The sequence below is a fragment of the Channa argus genome, chromosome 10 (assembly GCF_033026475.1).
Source record: "Channa argus isolate prfri chromosome 10, Channa argus male v1.0, whole genome shotgun sequence".
Taxonomy (NCBI): domain Eukaryota; kingdom Metazoa; phylum Chordata; class Actinopteri; order Anabantiformes; family Channidae; genus Channa; species Channa argus.
This window is the reverse complement of record NC_090206.1, coordinates 12083531-12110333: the sequence shown is the minus strand read 5'-3', so window position 1 is coordinate 12110333 and position 26803 is coordinate 12083531. Positions and strand designations below refer to the sequence as shown.

The 26803-nt window shown below is 40.4% G+C and overlaps 1 protein-coding gene across 1 annotated transcript in view; it reads left to right on the top strand.

Annotated features, from left to right (window-relative positions):
- The window catches only part of LOC137133764 (collagen alpha-1(XXIII) chain-like), a 105322-nt gene that overhangs the window by 52892 nt on the left and 25627 nt on the right, over window positions 1–26803 (top strand). Inside the window, exons 3-5 of the mRNA XM_067517667.1 lie at window positions 20287–20331; window positions 23157–23164; window positions 24169–24195. Of these exons, the coding sequence (XP_067373768.1) occupies window positions 20287–20331; window positions 23157–23164; window positions 24169–24195 (80 nt within the window). The remainder of the gene's footprint in view (window positions 1–20286; window positions 20332–23156; window positions 23165–24168; window positions 24196–26803) is intronic.

The window sequence follows — 26803 nt, the reverse complement described above, 5'->3', positions numbered from 1 at the left end:
AAATCCTGCTTTTATGAAACTGATAATGTTCCAATAGCTTCATGGTCATTTTTAAGGCCATGGTTAGTGGTGTGTTGGACAGCCTTACACTGACATATGTCTACTCTGTTCAGGTTTTGTATGTAAAAACAAATTAATTTATCACCTTGTGTTTATGTAACATGTAATCACATTTACACACTTAAAAAATCAATAAAGTTTCAGTGTTTTGATCCTGAAACTTTTATTAACATATTAACATTTTTTGTATAATGCAATGATAACACAAATTATCTGAAGCTCTACTAAAAACCTGCTTTTTCAGGAAAGCAATGATGCAGTTATGCTCTAGTCTGTTAAGAGGCGGTATAGTGTGGTGCCTCGCTTGCAAAAGCAATTGCTCCATGTCGTATTCCTGCTAGTCTGTATTTTCCCTGGTGATGCACGGGTTATAATGACTGTTGCCCTTAGGCATCCAACATATTTTAATTATTCAGAGATGCACCTGCTATTTGGACGAAATAAACCTTTAAAAAGTTAGTCACACTTCACATTGTATGACTTATCTTTGAAGCAGATTTAAGCCTGATTATGTTACGTTTCAGTTAAAATCATTTCCCATAGTGTGGATATAACCTATAACTTAAAATGTATACTACAACATTTATTTTACTGCTCTTGAAAATATAAAACTAATTATAACACACATGACCACTTAACAGCTCTGTACTTTAACTGGTCTTGAGGATATTTGCACCTGAAAAGTAATTGAGTGGTATGACTGTAGTCTACATCTGTGTTTTTCCCCACAGAATCCTGAATCTTTACTTAATACGTTTTTTTAGCTAATTGCAACAGAAAATGCACACAGAGACACTCCCCACAGATTTTAACCATGCAGATACCACAGGTATGTTAACTGGCTCTGGTTTTGGTCTCTGTGCATTAGTTGCACATTCCAGTGGTATAGAATAATGTGAAGTTCTATTAAGAGCGATTTGTGGCTGCGTTGTGGCGTGTTTCACCAGATTCCAGATTCACCAGATTAGCCATGGCTTTAACCTTGTTGGGTGAAGGATGCAAAGCTCTGTCTCCATTCGTCTTTTTTACTCTGTCTCGCTCTCTGCATCATTGGAGACCGCCATGGAACATGTGTTTGTTTACTGTCTGTGTGCAGCCTTTTTCATGTATGTCTCATACATCCAATTTACACCTTCTCCTTCCTGTGGACACTACTCTGTATATTCACACACTTACATAAGTACATGTACTACTTTGACTCTGTGTGTGCATGTGACTGTTGGAGACTTTGTGGCCACAGCAGTGAGGGGTGGCATGTTGACACTGAGGCTTAGCAGGGGAGCTTCCTTCTCCCCTGCTTATAGAAAGCAAACAAGCTAATCAGAGCCAGCACTTCTCTTCCCCCCACCCCGCAACTCTGCAGCCATTCAGTCAGCTGCGTGGAGGAGAAAGGACGCTGACCGTCCTGCTGCAGAGCAGTTACAGTTACAGTGAAAAATGTGCGTGTGTGTGTAGGTGTTGGAGGACAGGGAAGCATGCAGATGTGTCCCCAACAACCTCTAAGAAGTGTGGATAGTCTAAACTCTTAACATTTCACTAGCCAGTTCCTGATTTGCACCAATTCTTATCAAAGACTTTCACTAAAAGATGACTTGAAAGAAAGCTGAAATTAGAAAATGTGCAAATGCTGAAGCTGAGGCACATTTGGTGTCTGGTGGACGAACATTATGTGGTGCAGTCACAATGTTCTAGTTCATTTCTGACTGTGCACTAATTGTTTCACCTGTACATTTAGTACAGTCCTGTGACTCTCTTCTGTTCTCCTTCAAATGGAGACAATTTTTTTAAATCATGTATTTCTTATGAAAAATATAGAACAGCAAATAATTAAGCCTTTTTGTTATGCTTTTCCCACTACAGTTTATTCAGGTGTGTTGATACTTTCTGATGATTGCCTCCACAGAATTTTCCCACAGTCTTGTTATCTGTTTCATTTATGTGTGTACTTTAAGTGACCTTTATTAAGTCAGCAAAGACAATATTCCACTTCCAACTGCTTGTGTTTGGATTCCCCAAGTTACACTTTTAATTCTAATACTAATACGTATTTTTGTTGTGTATACGTTGCAGTCAGAGTTCCAAACATACAGAAGCTATAAGACTCAACAAAGTTGTGTAGTGTAATCAAATGTGTGTGTTGAGTAACAACAATTTAATACTCACCTCCTCTGTTCAAGTGTTTCTCTCCAGATGGAGCTTCAGAGTTTTAGTGTGTGTTGTGCTTGTTTGTAACATCGGGTGCAGGTTTAAACTTTTCCATAAACTTTTGTAAACACACTTTCTCACGAACAAATAAATCTCAGACTTCAAATTAACATCAGTCTGCACTGAACTGCGTGCACACCTTTACACGACTTGACCTTTGTCTCATCTGATTATCCTAAAGAAGCTGCTTTAAGATTTTGCTTTGTGTTTGCTCATGATCCTCTCCATCCTCCTTGACCCATGAGCTAGGAATAATTTATGTCAACCCCATGTTTGTCTCTTGAACCCTTTGCTTGGAGTCAAGTTGTGTCCGTGAATTTTGGTCTTGGCCATATCTTCTACTGTCAAAACTCTCACGCTCCACATCCTGACTGCCCTTCATCAAGGAAGAGGAGAGAGGCGGCAAGAAAGGGAGGGATGGACGTGTTGTATCATGACTTTCTCGCCATCTCTCAGCTTCAGCTTCATGACAGAGACCATTTGGCAGCTTTGTTATCTAACTCTGCTCTTCTTCACTTAGCCTGGCCTTTACCCAAGATCAGACATTGCACGCACACGAGGGTACATGAGAACATTCATAATGTTTTCTCCCAACAATGTTGAAATTACTGGAGTCAAGGTCAATAGATTGAACTCGAGGAATTACTATGATTATGCAAACGTAAAACAAATATATTTCTACACACTAAAATGTATCAGAAATTTTTAAAAAAGAAACAGTTTTTAATAGAAAGAATTCACTCAATTATTTTTTTAAGAAGCTGAACTTTCACATGATCATCCAGGTTCTATTTCCTATTCCAAGAAATAGCTTAGTAATAGTAAAAGTAAATAGATTGGATAAAACACAGGGAACAGGGAAAACTGCTAACTCATCCTGTTTATTAAATTTTACTGATCAAAATCTGAACACAATAGTAAAATAGGTTCACTATGTTGTTTCTTAACACACCACCAGGAAAACAACTGTTAGAAGTAATGCCTACTGCTTAATATTATACTTTATGCACTGTGTTGTGTCTTATTGGGGGGCGGGTGTAGCTAACTTGGTAAAGCAGTCATTCACGGACCACAGTGGGTCAATCCCCAGTCCCGGCCATATGTTAAAGTGTCTCTGGGCAAGACACTGTATGCCCAACAGCCCATTCGCATCCCCAGCTGTGCAGTGCCGGTCTAAGTCCCGTAGGAATTGGGGAGGATTGCGTCAGGACGGGCATCCGGCGTAAAAACTGTGCCAAAATCAACATGTGGACAAATGATCCGCTGTGGCGACCCTGAACTCACGGGATAAGCCAAAAGGACAAAAAAAAAACTGTGGAGTGTCTTATCTTTTTATCATTCTTACCTAGGGAGTAAATGATTTAACATTAACAATCTGTGATTTGCACAATTCAATTTATTTAGACTTATACACAGTATAGTAACACTCTTAATTGGAAAAAGGTGAGTTCCCAGTGATAAAAATCAATACAATCAATCAATCAAAGTCAATACTGTGAAAACGTCCCCACAGATGTCTTTATATGATGAACATGCCCATTATCGTATCAACAGCTGCCTCTGTTTTGACCGATGTTTATGACACTGGTAACTTCAGAACACTGCTGAAAAAAAGAAAATAAGCCTTCCTTAGGGCTGTGCTGTGTCGGTGTCAGAGGGATTACTGGAGCATATATAAGACACGTCACAACACACATATGGCCCTGAAAACCCTTCAGGGACTGTTGAACAGTGGCCCAATCAGAAGCTTCGGTCAAACAAACATCAAAGAAATTAAAAGTTTAGACAACCTGATAATGTGTGTCCCACAGCAGAGGAAACCTCAGATACAGTTAACCTGAGATGTGTACTTCTGAGCTGCCCTAATTTGCTTTTACATGCACACCTTCCTCTAGCCTGATTTCACTGATACATCGCAGGACTGAACATCTCAGAAAGGGTTAGTGGACATGTCAGTTTGGTGTGAGATTCAGCCTCCTGGAAGATTAGGTACATGCATGGGATGTGTGTCTGGCACGTGTGATGTGGGTTTGTGTGATAGGGAGTATGTGAAATGTGTGTATTTCAGTGTAGTCTGTGTGAACGCTTGTACGCTAGCAGGTACTCATGTCATTGTGGTGAGTCATACCGTAAAGACCCAGGGGAAGCTGGAAGCTCTTCAAAGTGAGTTTGTTGTTGCTGCGGTGAAATGAGCTGAGAGGATCTGGACTCTGCAGATGAAAGAAGCAGAGAGTGTGGTAGGACTGGTATACAACAAGCCTCTGAGCGGAGGAGATCTGGGCCACAAGAAGCCTGAGCAGTTGTATAACAGCTACACTAACTTTAAGGTAAACTGGCAGGCTTTCCTTTGGGTACCTACACCAATCAATTATAACATTATGAACTATTCGGCAAAGAGTCAAAAAAAAGCCGCAAGTAAATTATAGAAAAAGTCACTTGAACAAAAAGGATATTGCGAACAATTTCATGCTTTTGATGTCTAGCGCAACTTCTACTGCTACAAACTTGTTGCACTGAACTTACTGAGTAAATAAACAAAGATTTATTACAATTTGTATATTTATTTACTATGCTTAATTTGATTCCAACATAAAAAAATATCTCAGTATGTCAACATGCAATTGCACTGAGAAAAAGCAAACAAGATTGAAGGCAAATTGACATTCATAGTAATTTTGCTTTACACTGTCAATTCTTGCCAGTGAGAAACATAAAAAGATTGTACAATGTTTCTGTGGCATGTTATTAACATATACAGTTTTGTAGTCTGCGGTAAACAGGATATGCATTTGCTTTAACATTTATCATACTGTGTTTACTGTAAGGTTTAAGACACAGATATCCCCAATGCTAAAGCGGCCACCTGGCTGACCGTGCAGCTGCACTGGATGACACTGGCCTCGAGTGAAACTGTGTGACGGTGAAGCCTGCAGAGCCATAATGAAGAAATCCATCAACAAAAGGCAAATAGTGAGCACAGGAAGAAACAGGTGTGACTACATACTATATCATATAAAAACTGTTGTGGGAAATTATGACAACTGAAGAGCACTCTTCAGGGCAAACATTTTGGGTAAAATCCCTGAAACATAAAGCAAATTACTGGTTGACGCACAAACAGCATAGATGATGAATTGAAAGACCTCCAGCACAAAAACCTAAATCATTTCCTTACTTTTGCACAAATTTCCGAGCATGTGTTTTTTCTTTTTTTCTTCAAGTATTCCAAGAACAAAGATGAATGTGGAAAATGATGGGGTTTCCCTTTTTTCTGCTATACATTTCCTTCAGATATACCCCCTTCTCTCTAACTCATTATAATGTGTCCTGAATAGGCTCTGTGTCCTAACAGCTGGGCTGGTCCAACTGAACCAAAACACCATGGATGGGTGCTAATAACCCATCCTAATAATCCCTACATTACCTAATGTCTTCGTGCATTCAGTGTCATTAAATGCCTATTCATTATAATGCATGCAGTTTGTGCTGTTTCAACCAAGGTCCCAGAGGTGGGACCTAGACGTTGGGTAGTTGACTTTGCGGTGGTGCAGCAGGTTGGATTGTGCCTTTGGGTAGTGATGCTTGGTGATTACCCAGGGTCCCACAGAGGTGAAGACCAGAATCGACCTCCCTCATCTGGTTAATGAGACCTGGGTGTGCAGCAGGAGGCCCAGACTGGAATGACAAGAAATATAACCAAAGTTGCATAACTTAGTGGAAAACAAAAATACACATAAGCGCACACACATACACACACACACACACACACACACACAAATGCAAAGTCTCAATGTTCATTTGCTCTCTGCTCCATTTCCTCCTTGCTGTTCAGCAAAGAGAATGCCTGCTGAGACAAGTAGCCAAACACTAAACACACTTTTGATAGCCTACATTAAAGTTGCATTTTCTGAAACTGGCAGATTTGACTCTAACAGCATTCATATGTAGGTGCGGTAATGAGAGGGTTCTGCTCTGCTGCTAACCTGTCCAGATTTTCATTACACAAACATTTTGTCCCAGATAAAGAGGTTGAATTTAAAGATAGTGTGAAGCCTAACAGTAAAAGTTTGATTACACCACTCTGAATGCAGTCCCTAATTGGCTGCATGGCTGCATATACACTGGGGACTATGGGAACTTTACTGGAAGCCATTAAGGAAACAAGACATTTCCGACCGCAGGGAACTAGAAAGACGACAGTGAAAAAAAAAAATGAGACGCTTTGGGGGTGAATTGTGAAGAACATGATTGTGAAGAGTGTGTGTGTGTGTTTGTTTGTAAAAGGACAAGGGGTGGAGTTTGTGTGTAAGTGAGGCTTCTTTGTCCAGGTCGCGTGCCAAATTACAGTACATAGCACTGAGCTTCATCACTGTGTGGCAATTATTTGTACTTCACAGCAATAGAGAGACACAGACTACAAGTGAATAATACACCTAAATACACTCCTTCTGTTAATAATCAGCTTTTTCCGATCGGGTTGTACATATTGTATACATAATTATCATTAAGTCTTTTTAACCTCAACTTGTGCCACTAGTTGGTTATAACTTCAAAAGCTCAGTGTTTTCTATGCGCATGCTGTATCATGAAGAGGAACCACAGTTGCAGTCTTCAGAGGAAGCCTAGAGAAGAAATTATGGATGAAACTCAGTCTTTGTGTCATTTTCAACTCTAGCTGAAGAAACTGATGGAAACCTGTCATTATGGTTAAAGTGTGAGTATGGGCATATAGTGCAGTAGAATGTGCAGCAGTGCAGAAGAATGGCAGTGAAATCTGTAATGGCACCTGGAAGCAATTGTGTTTCCCTCTAAGGAATATTTATGCTTTGGTGAATTATTCTAAGCATGTTGACAGTGTTTATTTCTACAATAATATCTGGTTTTGCCATGTACCCAGTCTGTCAACTCTGAAAGAAGAGAAATAGAAAACTACTGCTGCACATGAGTTTGTGAGTGAAGTGTTCAACTATTGATTGTGCATCACCAAAACTCAGCTCAACTGCATCTTTATTAAAGTCAGCCCACCTCCCCTCAGGCGTCCCTTTTTATATGCACCACCCCATATCCAAACATTTTTATCAAAGGCTCATAAAAGCACAACATAATATTTGGATATGTGTCATCTTATGCTGTTATAGAGGAGACAAACAGAGAGAATGTTGCCTTCATTTGTGGTGTTCATTCCTATCACAACACACAAGCTCCAGTTTCCCAAGGGTGTGCTTCACCAAAAGATACAATCTGTATGAAGTCTAAAGGCCTGGTGGAGTTGTTTAGTCTTCTTGGGCAGTATTGATTATTGTGACAACTGTTGAAGCGATTGCCATGATGTCCTCTACAGGATGAATTGTGATAACTTTGTTGATCCCTTTTTACCTAACACCAACATCAGAATAAATGGTTAAAGGGATGGATGGATGGATAAGATAAGATAAGAAATGTCATATTTTAATAGCAAATCATTTTGTATTGTTCTAGCACAAAACATAGCATAGATAATTCCGTAACCCAGCATATGTTGTTAGAATAAATTTTTATTGTTGATGCTGATTTCGTAACAAGAAACCTCCATGTTTTGCTAAAATGAGAAAAGGTTCTGCAGAGAAAATTTCTTCTTAAAGCATCTAAATTATTGGCATGACATGGAAAAAAAGAATTATAGAATATAATTCTTAAGTCATTTTTTTATTACAGATAATTTTATTGATCCTCTAAAATCATGAGTTCACAAGTGCACTAGCCCCCTCTGTAGGATGTTCCTTTAAAAGGTAAGGAGACACATGCAAGTGTTAGGATGGATGTCTCTGTGTGGCTGAGGGTGGTTATATACCCTCTTTTAATGGATTAGGAGGGTGTTGAACGGGTGGGGATGGTGGGGGAAAGGTGAAACCCTCACAAGTGGTGTTTACGAGAGTAGAGAATGCCAAAGGACAACTTTGTGCAGTCTTGAATATGAGACAGAAGAAGTGTCTGAGAAAGAGATGTCTTTGAGTGAAAGTGAGAGCAAGAGGGAAGTTGAGATCCAAACGGGAAGGCTTGACAGTGACACAAGGATCCCTCTGAGACTGACACCAGCTCTAACCCAGGGGTCAGAAGGAGTGAGGTGTGGAGAGAGAGGGAGTGAAAGACGATTTGTTATATATAGTACAGTGATACTGAAAGAAACTTGGCAACAACCAACAACATGTGTTTGCATGTTGATTTCAATATCAAAGTCTGTCTCTTGACTAAATCTTTGCTAGGCAGGCACGCCTGCAAAGAAAATGTGAATCTGTGTGTGTGTTTGAAGGTCAGAGGGGACTTGTGGTGGAATACACAGACAGATTTATAGGTTCCACCAACCTCAGGGTTGCAGGTCACATGCATTCTTTATTACAGGCCTTAACCCTCTCTCTCTCTCTTTCTCTCTCTCTCTCTCACTCACTCACTCACTCACTCACACACACACACACACACACACACACACACACACACACACACACACACACACACATAGACACACACACAGACACACACACTGTTGAGCTATGGTTGTGAGGATCTTTATTGACATGATGCATTATCACATCCTTAAGCATCACCACTAAAGGCCTTAATGCCTCGGTCAAAACACACATGACCTGACTGTTACAGTTTGTAACGCGTGTGTCATGGTTTAGAAATGTCATCTGGCCTTGAGGCTAAACCATATGAAGTCTAATTAAGACAGAGGACAGGGGGCATGATCAGTAAAGCAACATGGTGTGAATCGGAGATGAAAGAACAAAGTCCGATCATGTTGCTCTGCATCATTAATATCTATCAGGAGCAATGCAAAGCTTGGAACTGCCAGACATAGACTGATGAGAGGCCAAGAAAGAAAAAAGAAAGCAGTTTCTCAGGGCAGTAGTGTTGCCCTCTCTTCCTAAGCCTGTTCATTTATTATCTCTCCACTCCTCTGCTGTCCCTTTCATAAGAGTGCTTTTATCTCATGTCGGGCAGCTTGGTTATGAAATCCATATCCAACCCATCGGGTAATCTAACCCATCCAAATCAATACACTGCTTAACTTTTTACTCTGATGTAATTCTGTAGGGCATGTTTCTGATGGTTTATGCCTTTCCATTTGATGAGAGTATTATCTTACATGATGGGCCCTAGAGAATGACGTAGCTTTAGCCATATTCAATTAAAATGTGTTTTTTTGTTTTATTTGTACAATAAATCTTTAGCTAGCTGTTTCTTCCGTTTGTTTATTTAAAACTAACTTTCCAGATCTTTAAATTTACTGTGCACACATAGTTTTCACCTAGCTCTTGGCAAGAAGGTGAATTAGCAAACTACAGTGGGTTTCAGTAACTATGCTTAAGTTTATTGGTTGTCAACTTTGTGTCTAGAAATGGAAATGGCTGTAAGTGATTCACAGTTTGCCGAGGTGAGTTTAAATGACACCCCTGCCATTAACAGGTGTTTTACAAGTCTAACCTGCTTCTCCAAAAGTGCTCCAAAACCTGGATCTTGTTTGGGCATTTATTAAAACAATCAGAGGAAATTTGAATTTGGATTTTTGCTCCCTTTCTGCTCCTCAATTTTCTAGAAAAATTGATCAGTTAAAAATGTGTCTTTAGTGGCTTAAAAGGCTTATGGAGAGGGGAGAACATGCTGTAGGAGTCATTTGACCGTATTTGATTTTGTTTGAGCTGAATTGCCTTTGCTACAGTCAGGTGCACAAAGACAGAGCCCCTATTGTTGGAGAAGCCGAAACAGTTAGTTTTTCTATAAACCTCCTCTGACGGATTTTATGAGGCCAGCACCATCCCATGAATGAAAATATGAAACATTTTGAAATGCTACTATTTGCAGAGGAGGGTAGGAGCTCCAGATCACTTCTGACGTAACCACAAAATTTATTTCTTGTACTGATGGATCGTTTTTCCCACAACACCCGTTGATCTGGGACTCCGGCCCAGTCCAAGAACCTGTCTGTTGGTCAGAAAGTTGTTATAACCACTTGCAGTTTTCTTCCACTTGACCTGGCAGGCAAGTGCTGAAACCTGAATCCATCCTGCTGTTCTAGTATGGAACACCAGGGTGGCTCCAAACCGTGATTAGTGTTTGGGCTAAGTTGGGTCTTGGTCGGCATCCCGTTCCTTGGGTTTGATTTATTGAAAAGGGTTCTTATATACTTTCATCACTTAACAGATACATTTAGATATACTGATAGTTCTTTCCCTACATTTTCCATTGTTGGTGCATTTGTTGAAAAGTTGAGAAATAAGGCAGTTTGAAGCTACGGCTGACAGCAGCTCGGTAGCTCTTAGGTAGCTTGGAGGGAACTCATTACAGCAGGAGAGCTCAAGGCTGTCCAATGTTAATAATGGGTGCAATAAATAAATCCCACTACCTCAAACCGAAAATGTGTATGGAGCAAGTGAAGGTGACGTGACTGACTTTGGATGAGGCGTTAGATGAGCGTGTGATGAGTGAAATAAGCTAAATGATGGCTCCTGTGCTGTTATCTCTCAGCAGCTGTGGTCCCAACCGACGTGCTTGACCCTTACACAAGGTTACTACAATATGAATGGTGGTACAGAGATGTGATTGATCAACAGAGAGGAATAGCACATACCTCGGTCATGTTCTACCAGCTGTGTTCAATTTCATTACTTCATATGAAGGCTATCAGACGCACAGAATTTGCACTGTCAGCCATTTATCATAGTCGCAGCTGTTGGGCACACAAACTGACATAGTTTGAGAGTCTCATCCTGTATAACTGCAAATACACTAACAAATCCACACAGCGAACGTCTCTCACGCAGGGCTTCCCAGACAAATGCACAATCGCAGTTACCTTGACACATATTTATTGAAGATGATGTTATGTTTTTGTGGTTACACGAATGGTTGAATGTAAATTGGCAACAGGCTGAAACATCACACTGATCCCAGTCTATCACTGACTGTGTTGAAGACTCGACAGCCATTCCAGTCATGTTCTGACCCCACGAACCTGAGCAGATGATTACACCAAATATGGAAGCCCCCAGTCGGGTAAAGTGAAGCATGACCCCTCCCATAAAGTTCACACTGGGGCAAGTCTGCACCTGCCACAAGAGAAGCAGCAGCACAACACACATGCCTAGACACATTACACTGTGGCCTGCGAATCATGCAAAAGTGAACATGGTTTATGTAACATCATAGCACAGAAAGCGAGACACATTTATAAACCCTGTGGTGATGGCAGCACATCTCGAAGTACTATGAAAGTATATCCTCCTTATACACACCTGTATGTGTAAGCATTTGAAATGAACAGATGATCATCTTTAAAGAAGCAGTTGATAACCCTCGTGATAAAATCTCAAAGAGTTTGAGTGATCACAGTGGCAGCAGGGCGGACTTTAGATCATGTGCGAGGCTGTCCTAAAGGTTACAACATGGAAGGTCGTTTGAACAGATGGGAATTACCGTTCGGCGACATCTTACGGCTTGCATATAGTATTTAAACTCTCTAACATTTGTCTGAAGGATGATGAGGGGGTGAATAATTCAGAAAACACAGTGATTCAATGTTTAGAGAAAAAAAACTATTGTGAAGCTGGCTGCTGTTTTGGCTTCAACTATCCACCATTTTGATGCCTGTGGCCAAAGTTTCAACAGATGCCTTTTTACCTGTGTTTCAGCGCTTTTTGAAAAACAGTTCATTGGGTCGCATGAGAGGATAAGTACAAATGACCCACTATGGCGTAAAGATTGGAGGATAGGTTGGACAGTCCGGTCAAGCCATGAATTATGATCTTTTGATTTCAACTGTCTACCACTTAAAGAGGCACAGTGTCCGTCATCAGTATGATTTGAGTGCTGTCTTACTGTACTGTAAATATGTCTTTAGCTTGATAAATTATTTTCTAATCTTAAAACACAACTCTGTTTATTTATAAAGACTCTTTTGAGACTGTGTTAAATACTAACCCTGAGATGTTTGGCTTATTATGTCGATAGGAAAAGAAGAAAATTAGGCCTCAGCACCCCCATGACCCTGAACAGAATAACTAGAGAAGATAATGGATGGATGAATTTTTGTATTGTAAGTCAGTAAGAAAAATAAATAAATAAAAAATCTAAATCACAAACAACAAATAAATGTAATTTATATTAATGTTAGCACTTGTGGTTATTTTCCAGCATGTCTTTTATGTTGCCATAGACCTACAATGAAGAACATTTGCTCTATTCCAAATCCTCCATGCGAGCCATCCAACAGCTATTTGTGTACCATATGTTTTAGAAAATAACCCCACATTTCCATGATTTGCTGGGGGTAATAATTCCACATTAATGTTGATTCTCAGCCACTGATTCTTGATCCAGATGTATCAGATGGCAAAAGAGGCTATTGGCTTAAGCCGGTATGGGTTGGCAGAGCAGAGGGCTTTGCACTGGGATATATTTACTGCCAGATCAGACACAATACAGTTTTGGCACATATTGGACAGATCAAGCCAGGTTTACCAGGGCTAGTTAAATGATAGAGAAAAGGAAAGTATTTGGTCTGGTATTTGAGGGCAGTCGTAGTGGTGATTTAGAAGTACAGACTGGAACAGTTGAAAAATTAAGAAATTGGATTACAGTTTGTGCTCATTCTAATGTTCAGGAAGTATATTTTTATAATCTTAGCTTCATAAAATCCTCAAATACTTAGTGATGACCACAGTGTGGAAATGAAAATAGAAGTAGGTTTATCTGCAAATAGGAAAGTTGTGAATAATGTAGGAGGCTGTAGATATACATTTGTAGGAAGTAGGAGGGACACAATTTATGGTATGTAGCTGAGAAGGTAGTAAATATAATGTGACTTCAAAGTGTATTCACATCTGCAGAGCTCCATTGTGGTTCTTACTGTACTAAACAGCTACTCATTTTTCCCCTCATGTAGTAAGCAAATGTGTGTTTATGACTCCACTCACTTGCATAAAGTCATAACTGTGTAATCAGCCTCTGGACCACCTGCACGAGTTACCTTTAAACCACTAGGTTTGTGTGGCTGGCAGCTTTCAGATGGCTTGGCTGTTATTAGCCTGTTGGTTTCAGGTGTGAGGGATGAGGAGAAAGAAACAAGAACAAGAAGTTAGCTTAAGGTAACGGCCAAGGGCATAAGACAGCTGTAGAAAAGAAGAGCGTCAGAAATAATGTTGGAGGTCTGAATACTGAGTTCAGTTGACAGAAATTGCCCAGGAGAGCAGGGCTTGAGTTTGGTTTGAGGAAAGTCACAAGAAAAGGCAGAGGTTGGAATTCTTTCCAGAAAGGCTGTCAGGGCTAAAGAAGGAGGCTTGCAGGGATAAAGCTTCCTTTTGAACATTCACACTATGCCTCCTCAGCCATGGCCCACACATTGTCTTCTGTTACAGCCACACACACAAACACTGCAGATTTCGTTTAAAGTCACGGTGATTAGAGCACTTTTCTCTTTATTCCTTTACACTTGAAGACCAACCCCCACTCCCTCCATGCCCAGCTCTCTGGTTTTTGCTTTAACATGTTCCAGAACATCAAACTAGAACCACATTTTATGAATGAATAAAGGATACAAAGATAAAAGAGCACTTTATCCTGTTACAGACCACCATTTGACATAGACCAGCACTGGACCAAACCAACACTTCAAAACATCCATGTCACATTACCACTGAACACACTGATGCCACTGACGCTTGTCACATTAAAGAGTCTGGTACCTTTGGCTTGTTTTAGTTTTAAAAACTGTGTCCTAGTCTTCTTAAAGGAAGTCAGGAAGATGTTCAAGTGACAGTTTCTCCCTGTTCAGGACCATTCTCCTATATGTGACCTTTGTGTTACCTAATCCCTATATATTCTCCCTGAGGACTGGATTCAAACTTAGATTTCCATGTAATAAATCTTCACCTCATAGCATCAGTGTCTGCAATCTCTGTTCCCAGCCATACCTCCCATACTTTAAGGGACTTACTGTTTCCTCTGCAGGTGAAAATTGGTCACTGAAGGATTTTGTTAGTAACCATGTTACTCAAATCATACACGTGATTGCTGCCATAGAGCACACACATGTGTGTAAAGTTGTTGAGATGGCTCATTTTCGTGCAAATGTGTTTGTATGTTTAAAACCTCTGGAGTACCCAAATTCCAGCGGCTGTACTTACAATCCCCGCTAATGTAAGTACCACCCAGGAGCCGTCTCAACAGTCCTGCAAACCAAGCCAGCAACACACCCAGCATCAACAAGTGCACATGAGAGTATAAATGTATGTGTATGAGTGAATCTCTTTCAGCTGAGTACGGTTTGTTTGTCTGGGGCACTAAAGGCATTGTCACGCAAGGGCCTTATTTCTAAAGACTAAAAATAGGATACACTTGTATTAACATATATTCCTAATAAACTCCAAACACCTTAATTCTCAACAGTTTCGAGGGTTTCCTGCAAATTTCCCAGACCTGACCAAAGATGACCTCTATCATTATTAAATTAATGCGATTTATTGAGATAAAACAACATCAGGGAAAAGACCACATTCTCTTTTGTGTAATCCAGTGCCACTTCCTGTTTCTTTCAAATGAAAACCTACCATTCATAAGTAGTAAGTCTGATCAGGTTCTAGTCTGAAGTACAGCTGGTGTTGCCTGAAGGCAAAGACTTTGTTTCTGGACTTTGTCTGCTCCGGTCCACTTTGTTGTGATCTTATTTGCTGTGCTCAGCTGGTGCTGGCTTGGCCACTCTCACTGTTTTGACTGCGTCTGTCTCTCCACGTGAGGGGGGACCTGTCTCTGCTGTCGCCTCTAATTAGCTGTGACACACGGTGACTAACCAGGCCACCTTTCAGCACCAGCCTGCCACTCAACGCAAACCACCTGCCGCACATCACAACAGCGGACTTGACGCGGAACACCAGAGTAGCTACTTCCCAACTTTTGCACAAGCAGAATGTAAACACATAAGGTTTTCCACAAGTAAAAGCTCTATCACACCAAAAACACAAATGGACTGTCAGAGATTATGGCTACTCAAATAAATGCAAGTATGATGAGCATCTTTGATAGATGGTGTTAATTAGGATCAAATGAATAATGCAGCACAAATAAACACCTAAACAGCCCTGCAGCTGTCACAGCATTCATGCACACTACTCACACAGACACAGATTTACACCAGCCTCAGTCAGCCTTGACAGACGGTGTCAAGAAAACTATACGTTAATCACACTCGCATGGGCATGAAATAGGCATCCGTTCCCTCACAAAAATACACTCTCTTCTTCTCACATAGGTGACCTCTCACACTCAGCTCAGAAGAAATCCACTGTGCAGTCACGCAACACTTGATGCTGGAAGTAAAACAGGAAGGTCATTCGGGTATTGATCTGTTCTTGGTCCTGCCTTTGTACGAGTGCCAGAGTGATGTTTCCTGTATGACATGTCTCTCTATCAATCTGTCATATTTAACAGCAAGCGAGATGAAGTACAGTGCACACCACTGGCAGAGTACACATAACCTACAGTGTATTAACAGCGGTGTCATACTTATATAATCTTTAAGAAATTAAAATAACAAAATATTAGAGATATAAAGGTATTTTAAGGTATTGAACTATTTGCTGACCTATATTTTCCTGTTTGTATGTGAACCCTGTCTGAACCACTGGAACTACCAAATCCTATCTGACCCTGGGCACCTGGAGAATGAATCATCATGTGAATCACATCCGTTGTCTTTTTCCATTTCTGTTGCTGTTTACATTCACAGCATGTGTCCCATGTTTTATTGGAAGGAACACTGGACAAACAGCGAAATGATGACAGGCAGAAGGCAGACTGCAGAAGTAGTTTTGTTTCAGATTAAGAGGCTTAACAGCTGCCCCCATTTGTGTGAAGATGCGCTGAGAGACTGTGACAAGCATCATATATCAGATCAGTAAACAATTTGAATGATATCAGTTTACTAGATTACTCAATATGAGCAAATAAAGCAATCTTTGGCGTTTAGTAAACAAACTCACTTGGTAATTTTAAACAAATGATGTATGTTTATAATGTTTATAATAATAGTTATAGTCTTTCAACATGTCTGCAATTAGATAATAAAATGCAGTTTATAGTAAAAATGTGGCTTATTACATTGTCATAGTTTTAGGAGAAAATGTCCACTTTTGACTGTAATTAATGGAGATTAGAGTGAAATCGGATGGGATGTAAAAAACATCCCTCTCAAGAGGGAAAAAGCAGTGAGAGAGGAGGAGGTGCTGTGGAGACACATTGCCTCCAGCTAACATGGAAGCAAGAAACTGACCTTCACTACTTATACCTTTCCTCTCCACACAAACCCCACCTTTCTCTTCCCCTTCAGTGAAATTAAATTATCCCCTGTTGCAGGAGTATGCAACATTGGTGGAGTGGCAGAGTAGATGGACAGATGGACGGATATAAGCCCTGTGGTTGAGCATATGGAGTATCACATTCAGCTATTTTAATTTTCCTCTTTATTGCTCCCAGTTGTTTAGTTTAACAAAATGGGGCCTAAAAAAAGACAAGCTGGTCTGGGGGCGGGGGGTGAGGGGCAGGGGGTGAGGGTGATGATGGAACAGTCCTGATGCTTTGTTTCGTGTAAGCACATTGTTTGTGAGAAATGTCACAGTAGCTACATCAAGCTAAGCTGTGGCTATAAGAAACAGACAGAACAGAAGTAGGGTGGAAGTGCATGTGTGTGCGTGTGTGTGTGTACGGGGCCATATTGGAATGGCAGTTCATAACATTTTAAGAGTAGGAGAAAGTGAGAGGTGAAGGTTTTCAGTTGTTATTATTATTACACAAATGCTGATTACATCAAACGTTAATGGAATTAATGCTTCCGACTTCATTTTGAATATGCCTCAGTATATCTATGTGAGACTGTGTTTGTTTCTGTTTCAGTGTGTTTGCGTGTGAGTTTATACAGAACAGTGAAGTTGAGCATGTTCCCAGGGTGCTGCCTATAAGTCTGAAGAAAGGTGCTGGATCTGTACTGCCATCCATGTGTTTGCTTCTCTTGGGCTTATAGGTTTTTTAAATAACACACATTTTAACACCCTTCCAGTCTATGGGGAGCACTGACCTGGTAACATGGCTGCTAGTCACTTGAAATGTAGCATTTCAGGTGTTGTATCTATCTATATAGGTCATGTGCACTCAACTATCTACAGGTAAATGCAGCTCAGTGTGTGTGTCTGTGTGTGTGTTCTGATTGTAAGTGCTCTTACATGTGTCCAGGATCGTTTGTGTGTTTCACAGAGGGAAGTGTCTGACACTGTGGAGGTCCACCATTATTTCTTTGCAGTTTTCAGCACCTGTATTGGTCAAGGACATTTCCCTTAATCAGCATGTGTCCTTCCATATCTGAACCGTCCTATATGCTACATTCTTCCATCTGCTTTCTTAATGTTGATAACATCTGAATTAAAAAAAAAATACGATTAGATAAACTGTTATTATGTTAGTAGTCACAGACTGAAACATAATCCAGTCTTTTACTCTCTAACATGCTCACTGTTTCTATTTTTTGTGCCTGTGTGACATTTTCTGACCCCAGTACTTCATACACAGGAAGTCAACCTGTGTGCTTGTCTGTGTTTTGCATGTTTGTTTGTCTGCATCTTAGGAAGTATGTCTTCACTGCTCTTCATGAAATAGTAATATGAAGTACTTTCACACACACGTATACACACACACACACACACACACACACACACACACACACACACACACACACACACACACACAGTGTTCTTTTGCTGCTGCTTTTCCCATTAATTCCTCCAGTCAATCCTGTCCTACATCAGCTTGTCATCGCCCACCTCCAACTCTGTCGCTCAGGACCAATCACTTTCCTACATTTCAGTCACTCTGACGCCCGCTCCTCCAGCTCTTGGCAACCAACTTGTCGACATGCTGATGGCTGACTTTTATGTCTCAAATAAAGGTAGAGCAGTTATGAACCCTGGTGACCCATATCCTATAATGCATACCCCCTATTCAGGAGGCACTTTAAATGTCAAGTGACCTTGTTGTCTGCATTTTAAAGGAATGTGAAGCCATTCATCCATCCCTTCTGACTCCCTTCATCATCATTCTGTTATGTCTCTGCCATCTTTCCTCCTGGACTCCTGTCATTGCAGTGTATATCCTAAACCTGTCCCTCCCTTCTCTTTTTTTTACCCTCACTGTCTTTCCTCTCTAGCTCCAGCACTCCCTTACACATTCCTGTTTCCAACTTCCAGCTTGTCCTCCTGATCTGCCTCCCCTTCTGCCTGGGTAAAATGCCCTTTCTGTCTCTCCCTCTGTCTGTGTAAAGGCACTAAGCAGAACCTCTCTGCACTGCAGTTTATGGCTGTGGGGGCTAAAACAGTAGTATACGCTTTTAAAGAATATGGAAACTATTAATATAAATGGCAGGCACAGTGTTAGCTGGCATCTGTTTCTGAGCTTTGAGGTGTTTAAATAATTAAAACATAAAATTTAAATGAGTCAGTAGTTGCACGTCTGTACTTGTTCTCCACTGTTACATTAAAATGATTTCTTATTTGAGTCAAAAAAAGGGGTTCCCGGGGCTAGTAATAGCAAATTAAATTAGATAAAAATCAACAGTAAACTTGGGTAAAATTCTGGTTTATTGGCAAAGTAGAGACTGGGCTAACCATCTTCTAAAGAAATCTTGTATGTTTTTTTTTTCTTTTCTCAACTTGTTATTAGGTTATTGCTGTTGTTTAAAGGAGGGAAGTGGGGGAGGTAGACATGGGGGGGAGGGGGAGGAACATGATTGAGCTCCCTTTCAAAGGGCTGTCAGAGTCAGGAAGTGATTAGGCCACTACAATAACTTCAATAATGACAATAGGAAAAACATGTCTGCAGCCACAACCACTTAACATCTTGGACAATAGCCAGTATTGTCCCTCTTTTATTAGCCAAGCAGGACTGAGGGTGGGAGGACGGGCACTTGGAGAGAAACCGTAAGGTGTTACCTGAAGAAACAAGCTAAAGGTTCATGTTGCTGTAGTTGTCAAGTACCTATTTTGTATGACACAGTTTACAATGTTGATGGCAGATTCACTTTTTCAAATTCTTCTCATTCTGATTTGCAAAATAATGCATATTGGATTTCACACAGCTATTCAAAAAAGGCAAGCTTCTCATTTCTGAATTAAAGCCATAGTTAAATGACAAGTTAGTATTACATAGTGATTTTATTCTGATACCTGGACAAGCAACTTATGTGGTAAAGATTTATCTTTCAAGGTTTCACCTATACTTCATAATTATTACAAGAGGGAATGGAGATGAGGACTGATTGCTGTAACACATAAAAGCTTGTCTGAACTGCAGTGCCTTAACAAGGGGGCAGGGGTGGCTTTTACTGAGCCTGAGAAGAAACCTGTTTGTTTTTGTATCATCAGCAGCACCATCTTTTTAAACAATACCTCAATGAAATTACCAGGCAGACACTGACGTAAATCAGAGGCAGGGTAGATGTTGTAGTAGCAACATGAAGTCTGAGAAATTAGCTTGGCTCCTTTGCTGGCCACATCATCTTGTGGTTCCTCTACAACCTTTTCTGCTATTTGTCTCTTGCGAGACTTCTCCATCAACAGCAGAAAGCATTTAACAGCAAGGTGCTGGTGGATCACTGGGAACTCAGAAGAAGGGTCCTGGATAAAGTCCAGGCAATGAGGAATGGGTCTGATGAACCTGAGCATTAGCCCGAGGGGGCAGGGGGGGCCTGAATTTCCAGTTTGTTCAGCCTGAAGTTACAGTACATTTAGTTCTGACTGTGAAACAACCTTTGGTGTCATTTTGTTGTTGTCTAGCATCTGAAACTGTGCCTACAGACACTTTAGTCCTGTGCCAGCTCACACAAAAGAAAAGCCAGGCAACACATGGCCACCAGCAGGGAAACCTCAAGTGATGCTCGGTTATTCTCCAATCATCCTTTCAGTGCTGATCTGGGGGACTCATTGCTCTGTCTGTGTGTTTTCACAGGGCCTCCCGGAAAGCGTGGAAGGATAGGAAGACGAGGGGAACCTGGTAAGTGACGCCTACCACCTGCTTTGTTTGTTTAGTTATTCTTTCTGTCTTTTCCTGGAAAACACACACTTTTTTCCTCATTAGTCTCTAAACTCTCCCACACTTCCTCTTTTCCTGGGTGACTGGAGATGTTCGAGGGCTGGCAAAACCAGTGACCTATGAATCAGGCCCGTGGATGATGGGCTGCAGTTGGCCCTTCTCCCTGTCCCTTTCCATTTGCAGCAGCGTAGCTCTAACCTTGGCCATGTGGTTGCACTAACTTTGCCCAGATGTCAGTTGTTCTCGCTGAGCGGTAGCAGCTGCAGTAGTAAAGGACTAATGAGATTCTCTCTTGCCAACATCACTACCCACCTCTTTCTTTCATTCCAGACCACAAAACACTCAGGAACCAAAAGAGTGCAGAAATATAATTCTTATTACACCAATGTTTGTCATGACAGATATAACTGATGTTCTTCAAGTTTGACTCATCCTGATTTGACATGTTTTTTAGTGTCGACTACACCATATTGTGGTGCGACAGTTTCAGATGATTTTATCAAAACCTGCAGGATATGTGTCAGATGGAAAACGTCCAGTCTGGTTGTGATTCACTCTTGTGGCGATTTAGTAGATGAGATCCGGTTATGTGAAAATGTTGACTTAGACATAAATCACCAAGGTTAATCTATTACTTAGCACAACAGATCTTCTAAAGCTTCCTTATTCTTTCACATCATTACAGTATCTTTGAAGCTATGAAACTAAATATTTTTTTTTTGTTGTTTGAAGAATTTGGGTTGATGCAAGTCTAAAGTTTTGCACAATGTAGCACCGAAGTGCCTTTTTTCTACCACAGAGAAATAAAACCGTATTTGTTGGGGAATATTTTCAGCTGTAGATTTGTGAGTGTATAGTTCTGATGGCAGCTTTGTTAATGGCATTTCTAGACAATAAGAAAAACATAAAAAGCCACAAGACTTTTTCTGTAAATGTCCTTGTTTTCTCGTGAACTCTTAAACAACACACATTACTAGAAATGCCTCATACACTTCCACCGGCCGATCATCAGGACAAGTTTAAGTTTTTGCTGTGGGATAATTATTATTACGTGAAAACTCGCTGTTTAGGTTTGAGCCGAAACTGTGAGCTCATTGGTTGGCCACTGTTTGTTGTAGGATGGTATGTATCAAAAGGCCGATGTGGCTCTGTTTAGGTTCTCTGTCTTCTTGTTTAGTTTTGCACCCTTATATAACAGCCTGGTTTATAGTGTGGGGGTAGGTGGCTTGTACATTCTGTTGCGCCATCTTGTAGTCGATGACTCTGGGACAACTTTTTACAAGACCGCAAGAGGTTTTCCCCCTTCTCCAGAAAAACAAATGAGAGCGGAGAAGAGAAACAGAAACACAAACCTGAATAACAGGAAAGTGGGCAGACAAAGTAGTTAAGCTGCTTAAAATCAGCTATCGCCGTCGCTTCGTCTGCTGCCGCAACTTTCACTTTTTTTCTGTGTTTGTTTTTCTCTTTGGACTTCTGTTTACTTCTATGCTCCTCCCTTATTCAGTGCCTGTTTTTTTCCTCATTAATTTGTACACACACCTGTCTCAAGTCCAATGGTTAAAGCAGATCCTACTACACAGCTTTAACAAGTTGTATTTGTTTACCTAACTGTCTGGCCCAGGAGGCCCTTGTTACAGCGTCTAGACACAGCTGAACTTGATTGACTTGGTCTTTATGCTTCATGAATCCCAACACCTCGCTCTCCTTTTCCCTCACACCTTCCAGGTCCAACCAGCTCAACATTTTCATTTTTGTTTCCATTTGTCTTGTCCCCCCCCCGTCTTGGAATTAAACAGCAAACTTCAATGCTCATGTAGATTCTGGTCACGTTACTCCAACTTTGTGTGTGTTTAAATAGTAACAAAACACCACAATTATCCCACTTTCCCCCAGAGGCACTCTGTTTTCAATCTTGACTTTATGTAGATGTTTTGTGTTGCACTGAGGGTTGATGAGCTGTAATGTGCAAGAACTGCAGTGGTGGCATAGCTCCAAATTGTGCCATAGATTGTAATTGTGTTAACAATCACACAATTAAATGTCAAGTTTGTTTAAATTTTAGAAAAGATAAATTCAAACCAACCTAATAGAAAACCTCTTAATGGCAAAATTATAGACCCACTGTATAGTGTTTGGTTGGTTTATTAGTGTCCATGGCCTTGCATTTAAGAGAATGTTTTTCATAAGAATATTCCATTAAAACCAACGCCAGCGAGAACCAGAGGACTCCTTTGATCACTGCTGTTGTTTTCAGTTATGAAAAGTATGAAAAGCATAATGTATTTCTTGCTGCTAAGACTCAGCATCAGAGTTTCTCAATCAGATCTGAAAGACTGCCTCAGAGAAATTTCAGATATCTTTTGTTATAGGTTTTTATATAAAGGACGCAGAGTCTCCCAGCACACCCTGACCTTTTCACTCTCTTTTTGTCCTCCATTTAATAAACCCATATCTACTTAGAAAACAAAGGCTTGACATGACTTCATATCCTAATGCAAAACATAACCCATTATCCAGAAGTCTGTTTATCATAACGGGTTCACCACATAATCCATTGGCAGTGGCTCTAATGAGCTTTTTCTGTAACATATTTAAGTGGTTAATTACAGTCATCATCTAACAAACCACATCGCATGTGCAGTTTTTTGGTTGCGCACCACTGTTGTTAAGAATTGATTGCTGTACAAACCAGAGCTTTCCATAACTCATACATGCTGTGCTCCATGTGTCAGTGGAGATGTATAGAATTTATTTTCTAATGTCTGATTTCTCCTTTTCTGTTGCAGGACCTCCTGTAAGTACCATTTTCGAGTCATCCAGGTAGTATCATAATCAACTACTTAGCTATTGGTCAAAAACTATTACAGCCCTTTACTTTCACATTAAACATGCGTACAAAGCCATCCTTCACAGTGCACTGTACATTTCTCAACAAACTACTATTTAAGCCAAAAATAATCTTTTCTCACTCAGCAGTAAAATGCGCAAACACACCCACACACACACACAAATACAACCACACCTACCCTTCCCTAGGTGGTCCGTGTGTGTGTGTGTGTTTGTGTGTTTTATGTAGATGCTTAAAGAGCAATGAATGATCCGCATTGAGTTATTCTTCTCTGTCGGTCCGTAACTCCTGCTGGCATGCAAAAACACACTTACACATGGATGTGTTTTTTGATTTGCATCGATGTTTTTTCAGAATTTAATTTAAATTAAAATGTTATAATCTGCTTGGGAATCATTATTTCTGACATTATTTAAAAATTTTCTGTTTAAATTTTTGATCACATTTGGCTCAGATTAGACATGCAGAGATAGTCTGAACAGGATGTTCACCTCACATTTAAAAATCCATGGTTTAAAGTTTTATTACTGTGTGTCTGTGCAACTGATTTACTTTAAGTATCCATGAAACGATGCATAATTTCTTTTTCCTGAACACACCCGAAGTCCTGTCCACTGCCCATAAAGTTGATGCTAAAGTGGGGTAATGCAGAATCACCTGCTCCTCCACAAAGAAACAGTCTGTCGACACTTTGTTTTAGTCAAGTTTGTCGACTACTGTAATAACACAAAAACAATCTTATTGGCACTTTGTTTTCAAATATTTTGTGCAGGCTGCTTTGAAAACAAGGTAGATATGTATGTTTTACTTTGAAATTAAACCAGATCAGATACACATCTCCAAACAGAACAAAGTTTAGTTTATGTTCAAAGTCACATTTCCATATGTAGCAGTTGGTTTCTGTTCTAACCTGTCTCAAGGCTTCATGCTTTAATCTCTAACCTCAACAGGGCAAAGCTGGACGGGATGGATACCCGGTAAATTTGATTTGTTATTTATCCTGTCACTCTTTAATGCAACAAGTCACTGCTTTACTCTTCCTTCATGTACTTGGTTTTTACTGGATATATCTTTTAACTTATCCCACAGCTTTTTTAGGGATTTGTTGTTCTGTTTTGTATTACTTGAAGATATAACCTTTATGCTCTTATTGTCGCTGTTTCCTTGCCTTCAACACATCTGTGATATATCCTGCCCCATGACTGAGAAGTGAGTCAAATACAAAAAGTTTGTTAAACACAAGCAGACTGCTCAGAGTAGTAAAATGAGATGAATGTTTTTTTTTCACTTAAAATAAGCAGGTTAAAACATTATACCTTGGTGACTCAAGGCAGACAAAAGTGAAATTAAACATATTTAGTGCACTTATAAAAATACAACAAGAGCCATAAGTATGCAGGCGCACTCTTATCGTCAGTAAACATAAACCACAAGTGTTTAAACCAACAAATGTGTAATATTCCTTCAGATTAGGCCCTTAAACCCTAAATAGGGTTTAATAATGTTTGAATAATATAACTGTGTGCATCCATAACTACTGAATGCAAAGCAGATTGCAGATCTTCAGCATCTGAGGGCCAGTTTTTTGTGTTATTAAGAGACATAGCGGCCTCTAATGGCCATTTAGTCCTTTTTTTCCACAACAGCTAGAGTTATACTAGCTCATTCCTCTGTTGCTGATTTGTGGTTTAGTCTTCATTAAATTCTCATCATTTAGTACAGATACAACCTCATCATTCTTGGCTTCGGGGTGTATTCATCATAAATGGACGTCTGCAGAGTGGCACAGTTTACACGGAGCATTAGTGTGTGCGGGATCTGTCTGAGAGTGTGTTACATGCTCGGCGAGAAGTTCTTTCCCACTATTGTATGACCCTGGCCGTCCGGTCTTCATGATGACCTGCAGTAGTCGCCCTGTGTTGTGTTCCAAAGCGTCTTGTCAATTGCATCGTCGTGTTTGTTCTCTCACTGGGAATTTTGGGAAGTTTGTTTCCTTTGAGGTTCTCTCCCAGTCACATTCTCAGTCTGCCTGGCACTGCACAGCCATCCTGACGGGAAATGCCTGCTGCTAATTGCACGCAGGTGGACAGCGCGCACAGAGAAGAGTGTGTACATTTGTGTTTGTTTGCCTGTGACTCTATTCATCTTTGTCACTGTATCCACTACAAGTTCCAGAGGTTTCTAACACCGTACTGTTGGATTTAATTTTTAAACATCTGCTTAATCAAATGATGCAGTATACATCTTTAACGCTACATAATCTGGATAATCTTCACCAGTCTGGTTAGCATAATGAAATAATCATTATAACTCTATGCTTACATAGATGAAAGTGTAAGAGGCAGCTTACTGTTATGTTGCATATTTGCTTGTATTATGACTTGGGAAGCTGCATGTATGAAGTTACAGTAAACACAACGCTAGATTAATCTTGTTGGCAATTAACTTAGACAGTACATAATTTCGTTTAGCTACATCAGAGATGATCAGCTGTCAAACATGGACATTTTAAAAGGTCCATTCTTCTTGTTGAGTAGCGGTGTTTGTGTATTTATGTCCATATACGCACATGTGTGTGAACTCCTTCCAGCCAACCATAGTTTATGTACAGTACTGTAACAAAGGCCAGAGCTGTGGAAGTAGTCAGAGGTCCGCGCGCGCGTGTGTGGGTTTGTAAGAGTGTGTGATGTGTTTTCACTCTAATAGCTTCTTTTACATGGATGGCTCGTAGGGAGAGTCTCTTTCCAGAAAGCACTATGATTCTAAAACTGTGCCAGAAGGTTGTGCCAGCAGGATTTGTTTTTTTTTGTTTTTCAAACCACAAGATTTCTCTTCAGCTCTCCAGCTTTTTTCCCCTGACCTCTCTCACCCTCATTATGTCTCTCTGACTTACATAAAATTTAATCCTTAAACTCTCAAAAAGCAGAAGTCTTCTTCTGTACACATTAACGAATCATTCAGCAGTATGACCAAATAACAATTGTTCCAAACACTGTGTGCATGGACACCAATGTGTAAGTGTGCACGAGTTCAGCTGGTACACACATGTCATGCAGACATCAGGCTAAAGTTCACCAGACTAATACATGCAGCAGTCCACTTTCACTGAAGCATCAGTGATATGGTAAACAGTGTTAATGACATGTGGTTTGTGTGTATCTCAACCATAACACTGTGATAAGTTTTTGTGTGTTTGTGCATGTTGATGCATGTTTTCTCTCCTTGTGCAACCCCGTCACTTCTTCCTCTCATAAATCACGGACAAGCGGTTTGAGTTTCAGAAAAGAGACTTCCCGTTGTCAAACAATCAAAATCAGACAGAACGACAGAACAGTGCACAGGGGTAAACAAATACCCACTCACAGAAATCGCTTGTAATTCTTTTGCACAGTCACCAAGCATGCCGAGCCACCACCATGTTTACATGAGAGTGCCAGTCTGTGACAGACAGCGTACCTCACTCACCAGAAACAGGCCAAGGCCTTCATTGTTCAACCTTCCTGGCTGGTGAATTCAGATTAAATCCAGACAGTCACCGAACAGCATGTCAGTAATTTGTTCTCTCAAACACACAGCACTCTGGTA